This window comes from Oryctolagus cuniculus, chromosome 3 (genome assembly GCF_051225735.1).
Source record: "Oryctolagus cuniculus isolate XC-2025 breed Fujian yellow rabbit chromosome 3, ASM5122573v1, whole genome shotgun sequence".
Lineage (NCBI taxonomy): Eukaryota > Metazoa > Chordata > Mammalia > Lagomorpha > Leporidae > Oryctolagus > Oryctolagus cuniculus.
Window position 1 is genome coordinate 49559563 of NC_142869.1, and position 16815 is coordinate 49576377.

General features: G+C 43.7%; 1 protein-coding gene across 1 annotated transcript; it reads left to right on the forward strand.

The window, feature by feature from the left end:
• Positions 1 to 1594: 1594 nt before the first annotated feature.
• Positions 1595 to 5055, forward strand: LOC103348799 (serine protease 58). The gene is made up of 6 exons (XM_008258837.5): positions 1595 to 1672; positions 1977 to 2111; positions 2624 to 2786; positions 3221 to 3471; positions 4030 to 4178; positions 4551 to 5055. The coding sequence occupies exons 2-6, from the start codon at positions 2069 to 2071 to the stop codon at positions 4698 to 4700; spliced, it is 756 nt and encodes a 251-aa protein (XP_008257059.3). The 5' UTR covers positions 1595 to 1672; positions 1977 to 2068; the 3' UTR covers positions 4701 to 5055.
• The last annotated feature ends 11760 nt before the right edge of the window (positions 5056 to 16815 follow it).

Consider the following 16815-nt stretch of genomic DNA (forward strand, 5'->3'; position numbering starts at 1 on the left):
GGGCTATGGCACAATGGGACTAGAGTTGGTGAGAAAGAGAGAGACAGAGAGAGAGAGAGGGAGAGAGAGAGTTTTGCGCCTATGGTTGCCCAAGAACCCAGGCTGCTGCCTTTTTTTTTTTTTTTTTTTTTTTTTTTTTTTTTTTTGACAGGCAGAGTTTAGACAGTGAGAAGGAGAGACAGAGAGAAAGGTCTTCCTTCCATTGGTTCACCCCCAAAATGGCCTCCACGGCTGGCACGCTGCGCCGATCCGAAGCCAGGAGCCAGACGCCCCCTCCTGGTCTCCCATGTGGGTGCAAGGCCCAAGGACCTGGGCCATCCTCCACTGCACTTCCGGGTCACAGCAGAGAGCTGGACTGGAAGAGGAGCAACCGGGACAGAATCCGGCGCCCTAACTGGGACTAGAACCCGGGGTGCCGGCGCTGCAGGCGGAGGATTAGCCAAGTGAGCTGCAGCGCCGGCCAAGCAATACTTTTTAAAAACATTTTTGGCATGTTTGCAAATTTACATAATAAAATACTGAGAAAAAAGTGGCCAAGAATTACTCCCCTTCCTCTGTGTCCTTGAAATATTATTTTTACACATTCTACCACCAAAAGTTGGACTACTGGGGCTGGTGTTGTAGTGTAGCAGGTAAAGCTACCACCTGTGATGCTGGCGTCCCATATGGATGCCAGTTCCTGTCCTAGTCACTCCACTCCCGATCAATATCCTTGATAATGTGCCTGGGAAAGCACCAGAACATGGTCCAAGTGTTTGGGCCTCTGCAGCCACATCGGAGACCTGGATGAAGCCCCAGGCTCCTGGCTTTGGCCTGGCTCACTGTGGCCATTTGGGGAGTGATTCAGAGGATGGAAGATCTTTCTCTTTGTGTTTATCCCTCTCTCTGTAACTCTGCATTTCAAATAAATAAATAAATAAATCTAAAAAAAAAAGAAAGTAGGACTCTTCCATGCTTTGAATCTGGGCTGACCACACAATTTGCTTGGCCAATGGGAATTAGCAAATATGATACATGCAGAGCTTTGAAAGGTGCTTGGACACTTTGCTGATCTTGGGAAGTGCAGCTACCATCAAGTAAAGAAATGATCTTTAGCCTGTTGGATGGTGGTGGACACTTGATCTAGTTACTTCCATCATCCCAGCCAGCCAATCACCAGACATGTATGTGGTACTACTGACTGCCAGCTCACCAAAGATGCATGCCTGAGTCTTACTGAGAGCAGAACTTCTCAGCTGAGCCCATCTCACTTCGGTAGTTCACAGAATTATAAGCCCATTTTATTTAATTATAAGCCATTTTACTTTAAACCATTAAATCCTGAGGAAGTTTGCTATACAGGAAAAACTCATATATTCTACCATGTTTCCTCCTGACTTCATTCAGAGGCTTCCCTACTGAGCATAGCTCTGACCTGCTCTGCAAATATTCAGAGAGGTCAGTGAGGAGGGAGGGTGAAGACATGGGAGGAGGCCAGTGTGACATAGGGAGAGGGTGACATGGGGGTGGAGCCAGTGTGACATGAGGGCAAGGGTCAGTGTGACATGGGGGAGCACTCAGGGTGGCCAATGAGGAGGAACTGTAACTCCCAGGAGGGGGAATTTATTTTTAAGCTGAGGACAAGCAAATGTCACACTGAGAAGGAGAGATCAACCCTAAATCGTGGGAACAGGTCAGTAAACCTAAGGAACCCAAGAGGTTACGATTACTGGAGAGAGCGGAGTAAGGCAGACAGGAGGGGCCAGTTGAGATTTCTCCCTGCTAATAAAGAGGAGCAAAGCCCTTGGCCAGTAGTCCCTCCCTCTGGGGGCCAGACATGCTGGGGGGCAGAATGCTTTCCAAGGCTACAATGGAAAGGTGGACCTGTAAGGGGATGTGGCCTGGCTATCTTTCCTCTCTCTGATGCCATTCTCAATGCAGAGCCCCTCACTCCCTTGACCATTCTGTCCCTCTTTGTCATGTCTCCCTTTGCAAAGCCTCCAGGATATCAGACCGATTGATCGTTCTCCTGCACTGATGAACTCCCTCCCCAGGTCTTCTCACTGGAAGACAGGGTAGCAAGGCAGAAATGACCCACGTCTTCCTAGTCTTCACCCTTCTGACAGTGGCTGGTGAGTGTAATTTCCAATTTTCACTTAAACTTTTGGAAATGTTGCAGTTATATTGGAGTGAAGTGGAAGAAATGGGTCTAGACAAGAGAGATGGAAAGATCACTAGTTGAATAGATAAGAATCCAGGGCCATAGGGCCCAGCAGTCTCCTAGAACATCAGAAGCTAAGCAGAACCTGGTGATTTCCCTCCAACTCTGCTACAGGAGAGGATTTAGGCTGGAACAATGTGCAGGGTGTTGGCAAAAGCAAGAGATTTGTTGTGCAGCTAGGAAGGAGACTTGGAGAAAACAAAGAATGGAGAAGAAAGAGGAAGAGTGAGGAAGGAGAAGGGCACAAACACAGAGGGATGTGCAAGGGACAATGAGAGGGAGCCTGACGTGGTCCAATCCTGCCTTATGTATCAATAACACCTTGACCATTTCACGGCACTTTCACCTGGCATGTCACAGACTTCCTGTGTCTGAAACGTCCCCTTTGTCCCCATGACTGCCTTCCTTCCCTCTACCTGGCAGCAGGAGCATCAGCCAAAGGAAACAAAGCCAAGCAAATGAGTCAGATGGAAGCAAAAACCAAGGAGGCAACCTTTTTGATTTTTCTGGACTCTGAGAGTGAGCTATGCCTGGGTACCCTGATCCACGAACAGTGGGTTCTCACCACGGCTCACTGCTTCTTACCGTGAGTAGGGATGGGATCTTGGGAGGCCAGGGTTTTCCCTTCAGCTGTTGAGATTCCAGAAGTAGGGGGTTGAGGCTGAACCATGACTTGCACAGGGGATTCCAAAGTCTGAGAAAGAGCTGGGAGGAGGCATGAAACAGAGCTATCCAGGAAATTATGACTTAGATTCTGGGGCGGGATGATGTGGACAGTGGCGCTTGGGGGAGCCTGAGTGTTAGGGGATAAACAATCAGGAAAGATAAGTTTGCCAAAAAAAAAAAATGTGCAGTTGGGGCATTACGGAACTACAATGGTTGCTCATTTGCCAGATGAGATGGAGATCCTGGCAATTCGTGGAAGGAACCAGCTCAGTCACAGAGGAAGGGAGAGAACAGGAGCAGGATGAACCAGAGTGATAGCTCCCTCCTTCACTGACCCTTCACCACCTCTCCCAGATTTCTTAAGATCAAGATCGCTACTTCAGGAGACAGACGTTTTCAGAATCTGGACTTGAGACCCCTGCTTGTTGTCCGACACCCGAACTTCACCCAGGATTCTGCAGAGCATGACATCATGCTCGTCAAGCTGGAGAGTCCCCTCCAGCTCGGGGACGAGTTGAAGCTGGCGGCTCTGCCCAATAGCACAGATGACAAACGGGGGACCACCTGCACTGTCGCTGGCTGGGGCTGGACATGGAAGCGATATAGTGAGTGATCCTTAGGAGACAGACCCTTGGTGCCCGCTCCGTGAAGGTGTCATACCACTGTAGAACTTCAGAGCTGGAAGGGGCCTGAAAATCCACTTGTCTTAACTGCTAATTTTATGCATGTGAAAATTGAGCCCCAACGATGTGTGATAGTCCCTGGGTAATGTGGTTATTTGTGGCTGGAGTTCCCAGGAATCCAGTGTCCTTGCCTCATTCATCACCCGGGTGATGGTGACAAGGTCCCTGGATGAGGACGGGATTGGTGGCAGCCCTGCCGGTGATGCTCAGTACGGCAACTCACCAGCAAGCACTCAAGAGGTGAGAACATGCATCAACAAACCTGAGCTCTGTAGTGGACAACATGGGAACCAGCCCTTGTTTTCGCATTTTATAATTTGTTTTCCCCTTTTCTAATTCCTTGTCATTTGGTCTTTTTACTTCATTGAATGATAGTGAAGTTAGCGACAGGAAAGGGGGAGAAGGAGAGAAGAAAGCAGTTGGATATATACAGGATCAAAGAGAAATGATACCTCTCTCTTTTTCTGTGTGTGTGCTCAGATAAAGACCCAGATATCCAGATAAACCAGGATGTGGTTTGGTTCTCCAGTGAAGACTGCCAAGCATTCTCTACAAGAACAATTTCTACTGCAGTCCCAGACACCATGTTCTGTGCTGGATTGTCTCTGGGCAGCACATTCCTGTGTTGGGTAACTCTTTCCCCTCTGCCTTTCCTAAACTTGGTGTGGGATGCTGTTCTGGGATCCACATATCTCCTTCAAGGCAACCCAATGTTCCGTCTTTACAGCAGGATAGATGTGGTCCTGGAAAGATTAAGTGTCCTTCCCCGAGTCTGAAACAAATTCAGATATCAGGATGGAGCAGTCTCCACCTGTTGGCATCTCTCCAGGGCTCCCTACAGGGTAGCCAAGCATGAGTGCATGAGATGGGCCTGCCAGGCCCGTCACTCCCAGGCCTCATCACCTGAATATCTCTGTTCTGGACCCCTCTGGGAGGGACTTGGCACCAGATCATCTCTGTTTTGGCCAACCTGCCTGACCCATCTCTCTACTTCCTAACAGGAAGTCACTGCTGCCCCAATCCTGTGCCAACATCAGCTCCAGGGGATCCTGTCCTGGTCAGAAGGGTGTGTTCTGAGAGGCAGCATTGGATACTACACCAAGATTTCCCAATATACAGACTGGATCCTCAAGGTCATCCACACCAAATGACTTCCTTCTCTTCCTTCTCCTGGCAGCCTCAGAACTTGTCCTACCACTCTCAGCCCTTCAGTTCCTTCTGGCCTTAGAACAAGATGGGAATAAAGACTTTGGCTGTAAGGAGTTTTCAGTTCTTCCTGGCCTTTTGATTTTCCTTACCACTTTCAGTCTCCAGCCTGAAACGGTCTTCAAAGAATCTTCTCTGGATAATATTCTCATGAACAGGATAACTCCTCACCACCTCTTGCTTCTCCTCCTCCAGTTTTCCTTCTGCCCTGGTTTCCTCTGATTTTCTGGATCCATTCTCCCATCATGAACCTCCAGAGGAGGTTAGTTTAATTATTAAATTAAAATTAAGTTAAAAAGATCTAAAATATGTCTTATATTTTATTATAACATTTTGAAATAGTTTAAGATTTACAAGAGCTACAAAAATAATTTCTGTGAACCTGATATTGCCCAGTAATACAACCCTAGCCTCTGGCAACCACTCATCTGCTCTCATCACAGTAATTTTCTCACTTTGAACATGGTATGTAAATTGAATCATTCAGTATGTAACCCAATATTAAGGTTTTTTTTCCAAAGAAATCTTTTATTTAATGAGTACAAATCCAATAAGTATAACTTTAGGAATATAGTGATTCTTCCTACCATACCCACCCGCCCACCCACCTCCTCCTCCCTCTCCCATTCCCAGGACCCATTCTCCATTAAGATTCATTTTCAATTAACTTTATACACAGAAGACAAACTCTAAACTAAGTAAAAATTTCAACAATTTGCACAAACACCTACAAATTGTTTGAAAACAAGTTTTACAGTTAATTCGCATAATACAATGCATTGAGGACAGAAGTCCTGCATGGGAAATAAGTGCACAGTGACTCCTGTTGCTAATTGAACAATTAACACTCCTATGCATGACTTCAGTGACCACCCAAAGCTCTTGACATGAGTTGCCATGGCTATGGAAGCCTTTTGAATCCACATCTCTGTCAGTATTTAGACAAGGCTGTAAGTAAAGTGGACGTTCTCTCCTCCTTTCGGATAAAAGCACATCCTTCTTTGATGGCCATTTCTTTCCCCTGGGGTCTTTCTCACAGAGATCCTTTACATAGGATTTTTTTTTTTTTTGCCATGGTGTCATGGCTTTCCATGCCTGAAATGCTCTCATGGGCTTTTTGGCCAGACCAGAATGCCTTAAGGTCTGATTCTGAGGTCAGAGTGCTGTTTAAAGTGATTGTCATTCTGAGCCTGCTGTGAGGACTGCTTCCCATGTTGGAACATTCTCTCCTTTTTAATTTTATCTATTATTACTTCCATATATTTAATCTTATTTATATGATCCCTTTAACACAACAATTAATTCTATCTCTATGATCACTTTAACACTTAAGATAGCATTTTTACCACCCAGCTTAATGGGATTTGGGGTCCCATGGCAAGTTTTTAAAGTGTACTATTGGAAGTAAGTCCATAGGAATATATTCATAACTATACAGCTTTACAGTAATAAACTTCATCCTCCCTCTCTTATTCCCACTCTTATATTTTGCTGAGATCTATTTTCAATTGACTTTGTACACATATATTAACTCTATGCTAAGTAAAGAATTCAACAAATAGTATGAAGAAGAGAAAAAAAAGCTGTTCTTCAACAGTCAAGACAAGGGTTGTTCAAGTCATTGATTCTCAAAGTGTCAATTTCACTTCTACAGACTTCTTTTTAGGTGCTGTATTAGTTATCACAGATCAGGAAGAATATATGGTATTTGTCCCTTTGGGACTGGCTTATTTCACTAAATCTGATGTTTTCCAGATTCCTCCATTTTGTTGTAAATGACCAGATTTCATTTTTCACTGCTATATAATATTCCATAATGTACATATCTCATAATTTCTTTATCCAGTCTTCAGTTGATGGGTATGTAGGTTGATTCCATGTCTTAGCTATTATGAATTGAGCTGAAATAAAAATGGATGTGCAGATAAGTCTTTTATTTGCTAATTCCATATCCCTTGGGTAAATTCCCAGAAGTGGAATGGCTGGGTCATATGGTAGGCATATATTCAGATTTCTGAGGTATCTCCATACTGTCTTCCATAGCAACTTTACCAGTTTACATTACCACTAACAGTGGATTAGTGTGCCTTTTTCCCCACATCTTCACCAGCATTGTTGTTTGTTGATTTCTGTATGAAAATCCATTTTGACTGGAGTGAAGTGAAACCTCATTGTGGTTTTGATTTGCATTTCCCTGATGGGTAGTGATCCTGAATATTTTTTCACGCATCTGTTGGCCATTGGATTTCCTCTTTTGAAAAATGTCTGTTTAAGTCCTTGGCCCATTTCTTAACTGGGTTGTTTGTTTTATTGTTGTGGAGTTTCTTGATCTCTATATATTCTGGTTATTCATCCTTTATCAGTTGCATAGTTTGCAAATAATTTCTCCCGTTCTGTAGGTTGTCTCTTCACTTTCTTGAGTGTTACTTTTTCAGTACAGAAGCTTCTCAATTTGATGTAATACCATTTGTTAATTTTGACTTTGATTGCCCATGCTTCTGGGGTCTAATATTAGGAAGGCTACACCAGCTCTTTTTTGGTTTCTATTAACATGGAGTATCTTTTCCCATCCTTTCACTTTCAGTTTGCAGGCATCTTTGCTAGTGAGATGTGCTTCTTGTAGGCAGCAAATAGATGGGTTTTGTTTTTTAATACATTCAGCCAGTCTGGGCCTTTTAACTGAAGAGTTGAGACCATTTACATTCAAGGTGACTATTGATAAGTAACAGCTTTGCTCTGTCATTTTCCATAAATATTCCTATCGTTTACTTTGGATTTCCTTTGTACTTTTATTGGGAGATTTTCTTTCTTTACCTTCTTTCGTAGTGATGACCATGTTTCTGCATGCAGTACATCTTTAAGCATCTTCTGTAGGGCTGGGGAGGTGGTGACAAATTCTTTCAATTTCTGTTTGTCATGGAAGGTCTTTATTTCACCTTCAGTCATAAATGAGAGCTTTGCAGGATATAGTATTCTGGGTTGACAGTTCTTTTCTCTTAAGACTTGGAATATATCTTCCCATTTTCTCCTAGCCTGTAGAGTTTCTGATGAGAAGTCCGCTTTGAGTCTAATTGCAGATCCTCTGAAAGTAATCTGGTGTTTCTCTCGTGTATATTTTAGAATATTTTCTTTATGTTTTACTGTGGAGAGTTTGATTACAATGTGTCATGGTGAATATCTTTTGTGGTCATTTCCATTTGGAGTTTTATGTGCTTCCTGTACTTGAATGTCCCTTTCTTTCTCCAAATTAGAGAAATTTTCTGTTATTATTTTACTAAGAAGGCCTTCTAATCCTTTCTCTCTTTCCATATCTTCAGGCACTCCTAGAACCCGTATGTTGGGTCATTTGATAGTATCCTGTTGGTTAACAACAGTGGTTTTTTAGCTTTCTAAATTCCTCTTCTTGTTTTTGGTTTGACTGTATAATTTTCTGTGTTTTGTATTCTAAGTCAGATATTCTTTCTTCTATTTCACTGATTCTGTTGTTAAGGCTTTCCACTGCATTTCTTATTTGTTCTATTGAATTCTTCATTTCCAATATTTCATTTTGATTTATCTTTAAGATCTCAATTTTGTGGGGGAAATTTTCTTTCGTGTCATGTATGAATTTCATTAGTTTGTGCATTTGCTTCAGATTACTTCTAAGTAATCTTGTGATTAATTTTTTGAATTCCATTTCTGGTATTTTCCATCTCATCATCTTCACAATCTAGTATTGAAGATTTTGTTCTTTGAGGGTGTCATGTTGTCTTCCTTATTCTTGCTTCTTGAATTTGTGTGTTTGTTATTTGGCATTTGTAGAGATACTCATTAGTTTCTTCTTTGTTCTTTCACTGTGGCAGCTTTTATCTTTGGACTATATCAGTGTGGATTAGTGTAGTGTCTGCTTTCAAGGGAATACCTAGAAGTGTGTGGTGGATGTGGTCAGGGAGTACTGTCAGTGCTCCAGGGTGAAGGGCATGTCTGAGGTGAACACCCAGTTTTGGCATGGTAAATCTCCCTCTCTCTAATCAGAGGGGAGTTTTGCTCTTTTCTGTTGGTGTAGACTTAGCTCCTCTTCTCAAAGGAGACCTGGGCGCTAGCCCCAGTCAGTAAATTATATGTCTACTCTGCCACCAGGACCACACAAAGGATCTGTGCAGTCTTCAGTGTAATCTCAGATTCCCCAGCAATGTCCCTCACCAGGCAAACAGAGAGTCCTGGTTGTCTGGAGCTTTCCATGGTAACTGCCAAAGTCTCAGCCACAGCCTGAGTCCTCCCACACAGCCTCAATGTTTTCACAGTCCCAGCACACAAGCCTCTCACAGTCATGAACACCCAGACGCCAGTCTATTCTCCCCATCAGATTCAGGAATCTCCTCTTGGCTGGTTCCTGGGAGCAGACACAAGCTGGCACAGCTGTTGTGTATGTCCAAAATGGCACCTGCTTTTTATCAGCTTGTTACAAGACACAGTTGCAGGGTTATTGGGGAGAAAGAAAACGTGACCTCCTCCATTTTTTTTTCTCCTCTAGGTGAGCAGGTGCACTATCCCCCACAGGGCTCTAAGCTGGATTCCCTCATGGCTCTTCCTACAGCTTTTTGCCATTGGCTTGGGCTGATGCAGTCTGGCCTCACCTCACTCTCCAGTGTTGGTGCAGAGGCTCTTGGCTGCTGGAGTTCTGAGTTGTACATTTCCTTGCCCTCCACATAGGTCCATTGTGTCCCTCCAATTTGCGTAGATTTTCCTCTGTTGTTTTCTCCTTAACTCTTCTCTAAGACTGTGCTCTTTCCACTTTTTTTTTAAACAATCTTCTCCTAGACTAGAGCAATAAACTCCCTCCCTACTCTGCCATCTTAATCCCCCTTAACTCTTCATATTGCTCTTTTTTTGGAAACAATAACTCTCAAGATTCCATATTTTCTTTTATTATTATTTCCTTTCTGTCTGAAGAACTTCTGTTATATTGCAATTGTTTAATAATAGGTCTTCTGGAAATAAATTATCTTAGCTTTCCTTCATCTTTAGTCCTAACAGATTTTTTAAAATTCTATTTATTTATTTATCTATTTTTTACTGGAAATAGTGTTTGGGGTGGACAATTTCTTCCTTTCAGTCCTTAGAACATATTTTGCCATTTCCTTCTGTCCTTGCAATTTCTGATAACAGATCTGAAGTAATTTGATTTATGGTTTGTCAACTGGAAATCTGCTTTCTTTCTGGCTGATTCCAAAAGTTTATCTTTAGTTTTCAGAAGCTTAATTATGATATGTCTGAGTGTGGTTTCTTTAAGGTTTATTCTTCTTGGGTAACATTTAGTTTCTTGAATCTGTAAGCTTGTCTTCCACCAAATTTGGGAAGTTTGGGTCACTATTTCCTCAATTATATTTTCAGCCCAACACTCTTTCTCATCTTCTAGAATTTTGACAACACACTGCTGAGTCTTCTGTCAACGTCCCACAGGTCTCTGGTCTCTGCTGTTCATATTGATCATTCTATTGCTCTATAGTCAAGATCATCAAGTCTTCTGTCATGTCCACTTTGTTACCAAGCCCACCTAGTGATTTTCCTATTTCAGTTACTGTATTTTCTTATTTCATCCTAAAATTCCCATTTGTTTCTTTTTATAGTGTCTATATCTTTACTAAGATTTTTGATTATAATTTCTTTTTTAAAATTTCTTTAAAGACTTATTTATTTATTTGAAAGACTGAGTTACACAGAGAGAGGATAGGCAGAGAGAGAGAGAGAGAGAGAGAGAGGTCTTCCATCCGATGGTTCACTCTCCATATGGCTGCAACAGCCGGAGCTGCGCCGATCCAAAGCTAGGAGCCAGGAACTTCTTCCCGGTCTTCCACGCGGATGCAGGGACCCAAGGACTTGGGCCATCTTCTACTGCTTTCCCAGACCATAGCAGCGAGCTTGATGGGAAGTGGAGCAGTCAAGACTAGAACTGGCACCCATATGGGATACCGGTGTTTCAGGCCAGGGCGTTAACCTGCTGAGCCACAGTGCCGGCCCCAAGAGTATAATTTCTTATTGGAAAATTTTTATAATTGCTTTAAATTTATGTCTGACACAGTAAGATAAATAATCTACATGTTCTTGCTTATATGTAGAAGTTAAAGTAATAATAATAAAATATGTATTCTATCCAAATTTAAAATAGTGATAACTAGAAGTTGGGAAAGATGGAGGAGGGGCATGAGGGAGGCTTGGTAACAGGAACCAAAACACAGCAGGATGAACACAACAACTCTGATGTCTTGTAGCACAGTGGGTGACTATAGCTCATGGTGATGCATAATATTTTGGATAGAGAACTAGAGCAGAGTCCTGGAAGGCTCCAAACATAGAGAAAATACAAGGAATTGGAAAGACCAGTTGCCTGGCATGGTCAATTTAAGCTATGTATATTTGTTGAAACACATAGAAACCCTTAGAAACATGCAAATGTTACATGTTAATCAAAATCCTATTATATGTATAGAATTCACTAGAAAAGAATCAGTATTTGCCCACTTAATGCACATTTGCTGATAATAATCTTACTAAAATGCATTCCCAGTCCATATTTACATTAATAAATATAGCAATAGTAAAGTAAAACATTTAATTAAAATATATAAATTAAATAAAATTATTGGCTAAAGGTAGCTAAGTGAAATGATGGATCTCCATACTAACTTTTGCCCGTATCACAATATCATGTACACATTAAATATATTTAAGAAAAACATTAGCTTCAATGCAAAAAATTACAATTGGTACCATTCATAAATAAAAATGTTTGTTGGTTTAAAAAACTTAAATACAATTATTGTCTGATCATTCCAACATCTATGTCATCTTGGTGGTGGCATTAATTGATGTTTTTGCTTCATGTGAGTTGGAATTTTTCTGATTTGATGAGAAATTTTGGACTATATTTTGAACATTTGTGTATTATGTTAGAAGGCTCTGGTGCCTATTTGGACTTTATGTTTTAGCAAGTGGTTAACCTCTTTCTGTTCAAAATTGCCTAGTCCATTTTAAGAGGGTTGTGATTCAAATGTCAACTTAGTTTACAACGCCTCTGCAGTCCTGTTAAACAGGGGAATGTGGTTGACAGAATAAGGCACCTCCTCAAAGTTGTCCACATCCTAACCCCCCAAACCTATGAATCTGTGACCTTCCATGGTAAAAGCGACTTTGCACCTGTGATTAACTTGAAGATCTTTGTACGGGAATATCACTGTCTTGGTCAGTTTTGTGCTGTTATAACAGAATACCTGACACAGGGTAATTTGTCATGAACACAAATTCATGGGTTTACATTTCTGCAGCTGGGAGGTCCAAGATGAAGATGTTAGCATCTGACAAGGGTCTTCTTGTTGCATCATCACATTGTAGAAGGCAGAAGGGAGGCCGGCGCTGTGGCTCACTTGGCTAAACCTCCACCTGCGGCACTGGCACCCCAGGTTCTAGTCCCAGTTGGGGCACCAGATTCTGTCCCGGTTGCTCCTCTTCCAATCCAGCTCTCTGCTGTGGCCCGGGAAGGTAGTGGAGGATGCCCCAAGTGCTTGGGCCTGCACCCACATGGGAGACCAGGAGGAAGCACTTGGCTCCTGGCTTCAGATCGGCACGGCACCGGCCATAGCGGCCATTTGGGGGGTGAACCAACGGAAGGAAGACCTTTCTCTCTGTCTCTCTCTCTCTTTGTCTAACTCTGCCTGTCAAAAAAAAAAAAAAAAGGCAGAAAGGAAAGAGAGAGACCCCCCAATCCCAAATGCATTTTTAAAGGGGTGAAACCCACACCTGCAGGTGGAACATCCATGGCCTAACCACCTCTTACGTTACCCAATACCACTATACTGGCAGTTAAATCTCCACATCACTTTTGCAGGGAGTGAACATGCAGCTGGTAGCAATTACTCTGGTTTATCCAGGTGGACCTAATGTAATCACAAGTGTCATTAGAAGGGCAAGAGGAACATTAGAGAGTGGGAACTTGATGAAAGAAGTGGAGGTGGGGGTGGTGTGCTTGGAAGACGGAGGCAGGGATCCTGAGCCAAAGCCTGAGACAGCCTCCAGAACAGAATGGGACACGAAACGAATTCTCCTTTTTGGCCTCCACAGGAACACAGCCCTGCCAACATCTTCACTTTGGCCCCCAAAGACCCATTCTTTCCTTCAATATCTGGAATACTGAGATAATCAGCTTTCATCCTTTTAAGTTCCTAAGTTTGTGGTATTTGCTGTAACAGCAACAAGAAAATAATCTATGGTGGAAGTCAAGAGATTTGCCCACCAGCTCCACTGACACTCACTCTTGGAGTCAAGGAGGGGCATGGCCAGCGCCGCAGCTCACTAGGCTAATCCTCCGCCTAGCGGTGCCAGCACACTGGGTTCTAGTCCCGGTCAGGGCGCCGGATTCTGTCCCGGTTGCCCCTCTTCCAGGCCAGCTCTCTGCTGTGGCCCGGGAGTGCAGTGGAGGATGGCCCAAGTCCTTGGGCCCTGCACCCCATGGGAGACCAGGAAAAGCACCTGGCTCCTGGCTCCTGCCATCGGATCAGCGCGGTGCGCCGGCCACGGCGGCCATTGGAGGGTGAACCAACGGCAAAGGAAGACCTTTCTCTCTGTCTCTCTCTCTCACTGTCCACTCTGCCTGTCAAAAAAATAAATAAATAAATAAAAATTAAAAAAAAGGAGGGGCATGGCCGCTACAGTGAGACTGAGAGTAACACAAATACATGACCTCAAAGGCTAACATCAAAATGTTGATCAGCTACAGCACCACACTGAGGAACAGTGGGAAGTGGAGCAAACAGACACTTACCTCTTTGGGACCACAATATTTTGGGGGTGTTTTTGTTACAGCAGCTTCCTATATGCTAACAAACATATCCAAAATCTGTTTGTCCATCACTCATTCAATAATCCCTGTGTATTGGGTACAGTTCTAGGTAACAGAACTTTTAAAAAAAAATCACTAAGCATTCTTCTTATTCTGAAAAAACTCCTAGCCAAAGAAAGAAAATGTTGCCTGAGAGGAAACTGGAAAGATAACTGACACTGATGAACCACCTCTGCTTTCACACGCTGCAGGAGTCTGTTTGGATTGCTCTAAAAAGTCATAGACTGGACAGCTTATAAACAGCAGAAATTCACTGCTCACAGTTCTCCAGGCTGGGAAATCCAAGATCAAGGTGCTGGCAGATTCAGTGTTTCTGGGGAAGGGCTCACTTTCTGATTCTGGGTGGTTGTGCTTCTGGTTCATCCTCACGCCCAGGAAGGGACCCCACAGTCCTTGGGGTCTCTTTTATAAACGCACCAATCCTGATCATGAGAGCTCTGTCCCTATGACCTAATTATCTCCCAAAGGCCCTGTCTCCTAATATATCACCTTGAAGGAGAGGATTTCACTATACAAATTGTAGAGAGACACAAACATTCAAACCCAAAAAGTTGAGTGGTGAGTGGTGCAATTATCATTGCATAGCCAAGGAGACTGAAGATCCAGTAGCACACCTGCCTTGTAAATGGTGGACTCATTGTGCATTTTATTGCTACCTTTAATCTAGGCTGACTGGTCCTAAAAGAGCCAGTAAACCTATACCTCCATGCCACAACTGCCCTTCTTCCTATAACAGGCATACATGAATTGTAGTCCTGGATCTCATCTGCTATAGTTTGAATGTGCCCCTCAAAATCTCTTATGTTGAAACTTAATCCCCAAATTCATATGCTGATGATATCTGGAGGTGCAGCTTTTGAGAAGTAAGGAGGATAATGAGGTCATGAAGACGGGACCCTTGTGATGGGGTTAGTAGTTTATAAGAAGAGAAAGTGAGACTGGAGCTTGCATTTCCCACTCTCATCACGTGATGCCTGCTGTCATGCTGACATAGCACAAATGCTCTCCCCAGATGTCAGCATCATGCTCAGACCTCCCAGTCTCCAGAACTGTAAGATGAAGAAACTTATAAATTACTCAGTCTTTCATTTTCTGTATTGCAGTAGAAAATGAGTTAAGATACCATCCAGGGCCGGCGCCATGGCTCAATAGGCTAATCCTCCGCCTAGCGGCGCTGCCACACCGGCTTCTAGTCCCGGTCGGGGCACCGGATTCTGTCCCGGTTGCCCCTCTTCCAGGCCAGCTCTCTGCTGTGGCCAGGGAGTGCAGTGGAGGATGGCCCAAGTGCTTGGGCTCTGCACCCCATGGGAGACCAGGAGAAGCACCTGGCTCCTGCCTTCGGATCTTCACGATGCACTGGCCGCAGTGCGCTGGCCGCGGCGGCCATTGGAGGGTGAACCAACGGCAAAGGAAGACCTTTCTCTCTGTCTCTCTCTCTCACTGTCCACTCTGCCTGTCAAAAAAAAAAAAAAAAAAGATACCATCCAGTACCCATCATCTAGCAACAGCTCCCAATTTTCATGTTGTTAGTTTCTAAAATTTTTCAAAAGATTTATTTATTTTTATTTGAGAGGCAGAGTTACAGACCGAAAGAGAGAGAGAGAGAGATCTTCCATCTGCTGGTTCACTCCCCAAATGGCCACAATGGCTGGAGCTGGGCAGATCTGAAGCCAGGAGCCAGGAGCCAGGAACTTCTTCCAGGTCTCCCATATGGGTGCTGGGGACCAAGCACTTGGGCCATCTTCCTGCTTTCCGAGGCCAAAGGCGGGGAGCTGGATCAAAAGTGGAGCAGCCAGCACTCAAACTGCTGCCCAAATTGGATACCAGTGCCACAGGCGGAGGCTTAACCTACTGTGCCACAGTGCTGGCCACTCATATTGACCTTTAATCCTTCTCCATCTCCGCCACTTACAGTAGCTATGATTAAGACCACATCTCTATTCTCACTTGGAGGTGAAAAATATGCCTAACGCATGAGCCAGCCAGTGCATCACATGCCTTCAGTCACAGCGGTTGGCTCAGATGAGCACAAGATTGCACTCTAACGCAGTGCCCAGGGGAAGCAGATTTGCTCTCACGTGTTGCCCTTTAGCCTGAGAGGGTGGAAGAACTGGGGTACCACTGTGTGGAGCTTGATACTGAAGCCTAGCAGAAGGCAGAATTAAAAGAAGGGAACCGTGGGAGGGTACTGCTGCAGCAGGTGAAGCCACCGCTAGGGCGACTGCAACCCATTACTGGACTGCCAGGTCCAGGTATTCCACTTCCAATCTAGCTTTCTGAAAATACATCCTGAGACGCAGCAGTTGACGGCTCAAGTGCTGGGTTCCTGTCCCTCACTTGGGAGATCTGGATGGAGTTCCTGGCTCTTGGCTTTGGCTGGCCCAGCCCTGACGGTTGCAGGCATTTGGGGACTGAACTATGGATGCCAAGATTTATCTATCTATCTATCTATCTATCTATCTATCCTTCTATCTATGCATCTATCTGTGTGTCACTCTGCCTTTCCAATCACTGCCTGTCCAATCTGCCTTTCCAATCACTCTGCCTTTCCCTCTCTGTGTGTCACTCTGCCTTTCCAATAAATAAATTAAAATCTTAGAGAGAGATGGAAAGCAAACCAACCGCTGTTGAGTTGTTTACACTAATTCCAGCTACGTGTGAAGGCTGGTGCCTACAATTGGGCCTTTGAGTTACAGGAGCCAGTAAATTCCCTCCTGAGACAGCTTTGGTCAGATTTGCTGCCATCAGTGACCAAAAGGATCCCGCTCATTCCTTAGAGTGCCAGAGGTGAGCTCTTTCTATTCATTAGTGAAGAAACCATACATCTTCCCACCCTGTTTTTCTCTATTTTATTGCCTGCCAGAACCTCTGAGATTCTTGATAAACACAAATTTACCATGTAAAGTACAAGGTAAGTTGTCAGCAACAGTTACTTACTATCATTGGCGGCTGCTTTTAGGGAGACTTCATACTATCTATCTTACTTGGTAATTTTGGATTTGGTTTGTATATTTTTGGCAGTAGCATTGATGATTTTCCATATTCATGTACTTCAAAACTCATGGTTTTTATCTAATCATATCCTCCTAAATCTAATTATAGTGTAGAATCAGAAAGACATCAGGCTCCAGGGCATGCCCCATGGTGAGCTAAATTTAGTCTCCTGCAACAGCAGAAAAAGTTAA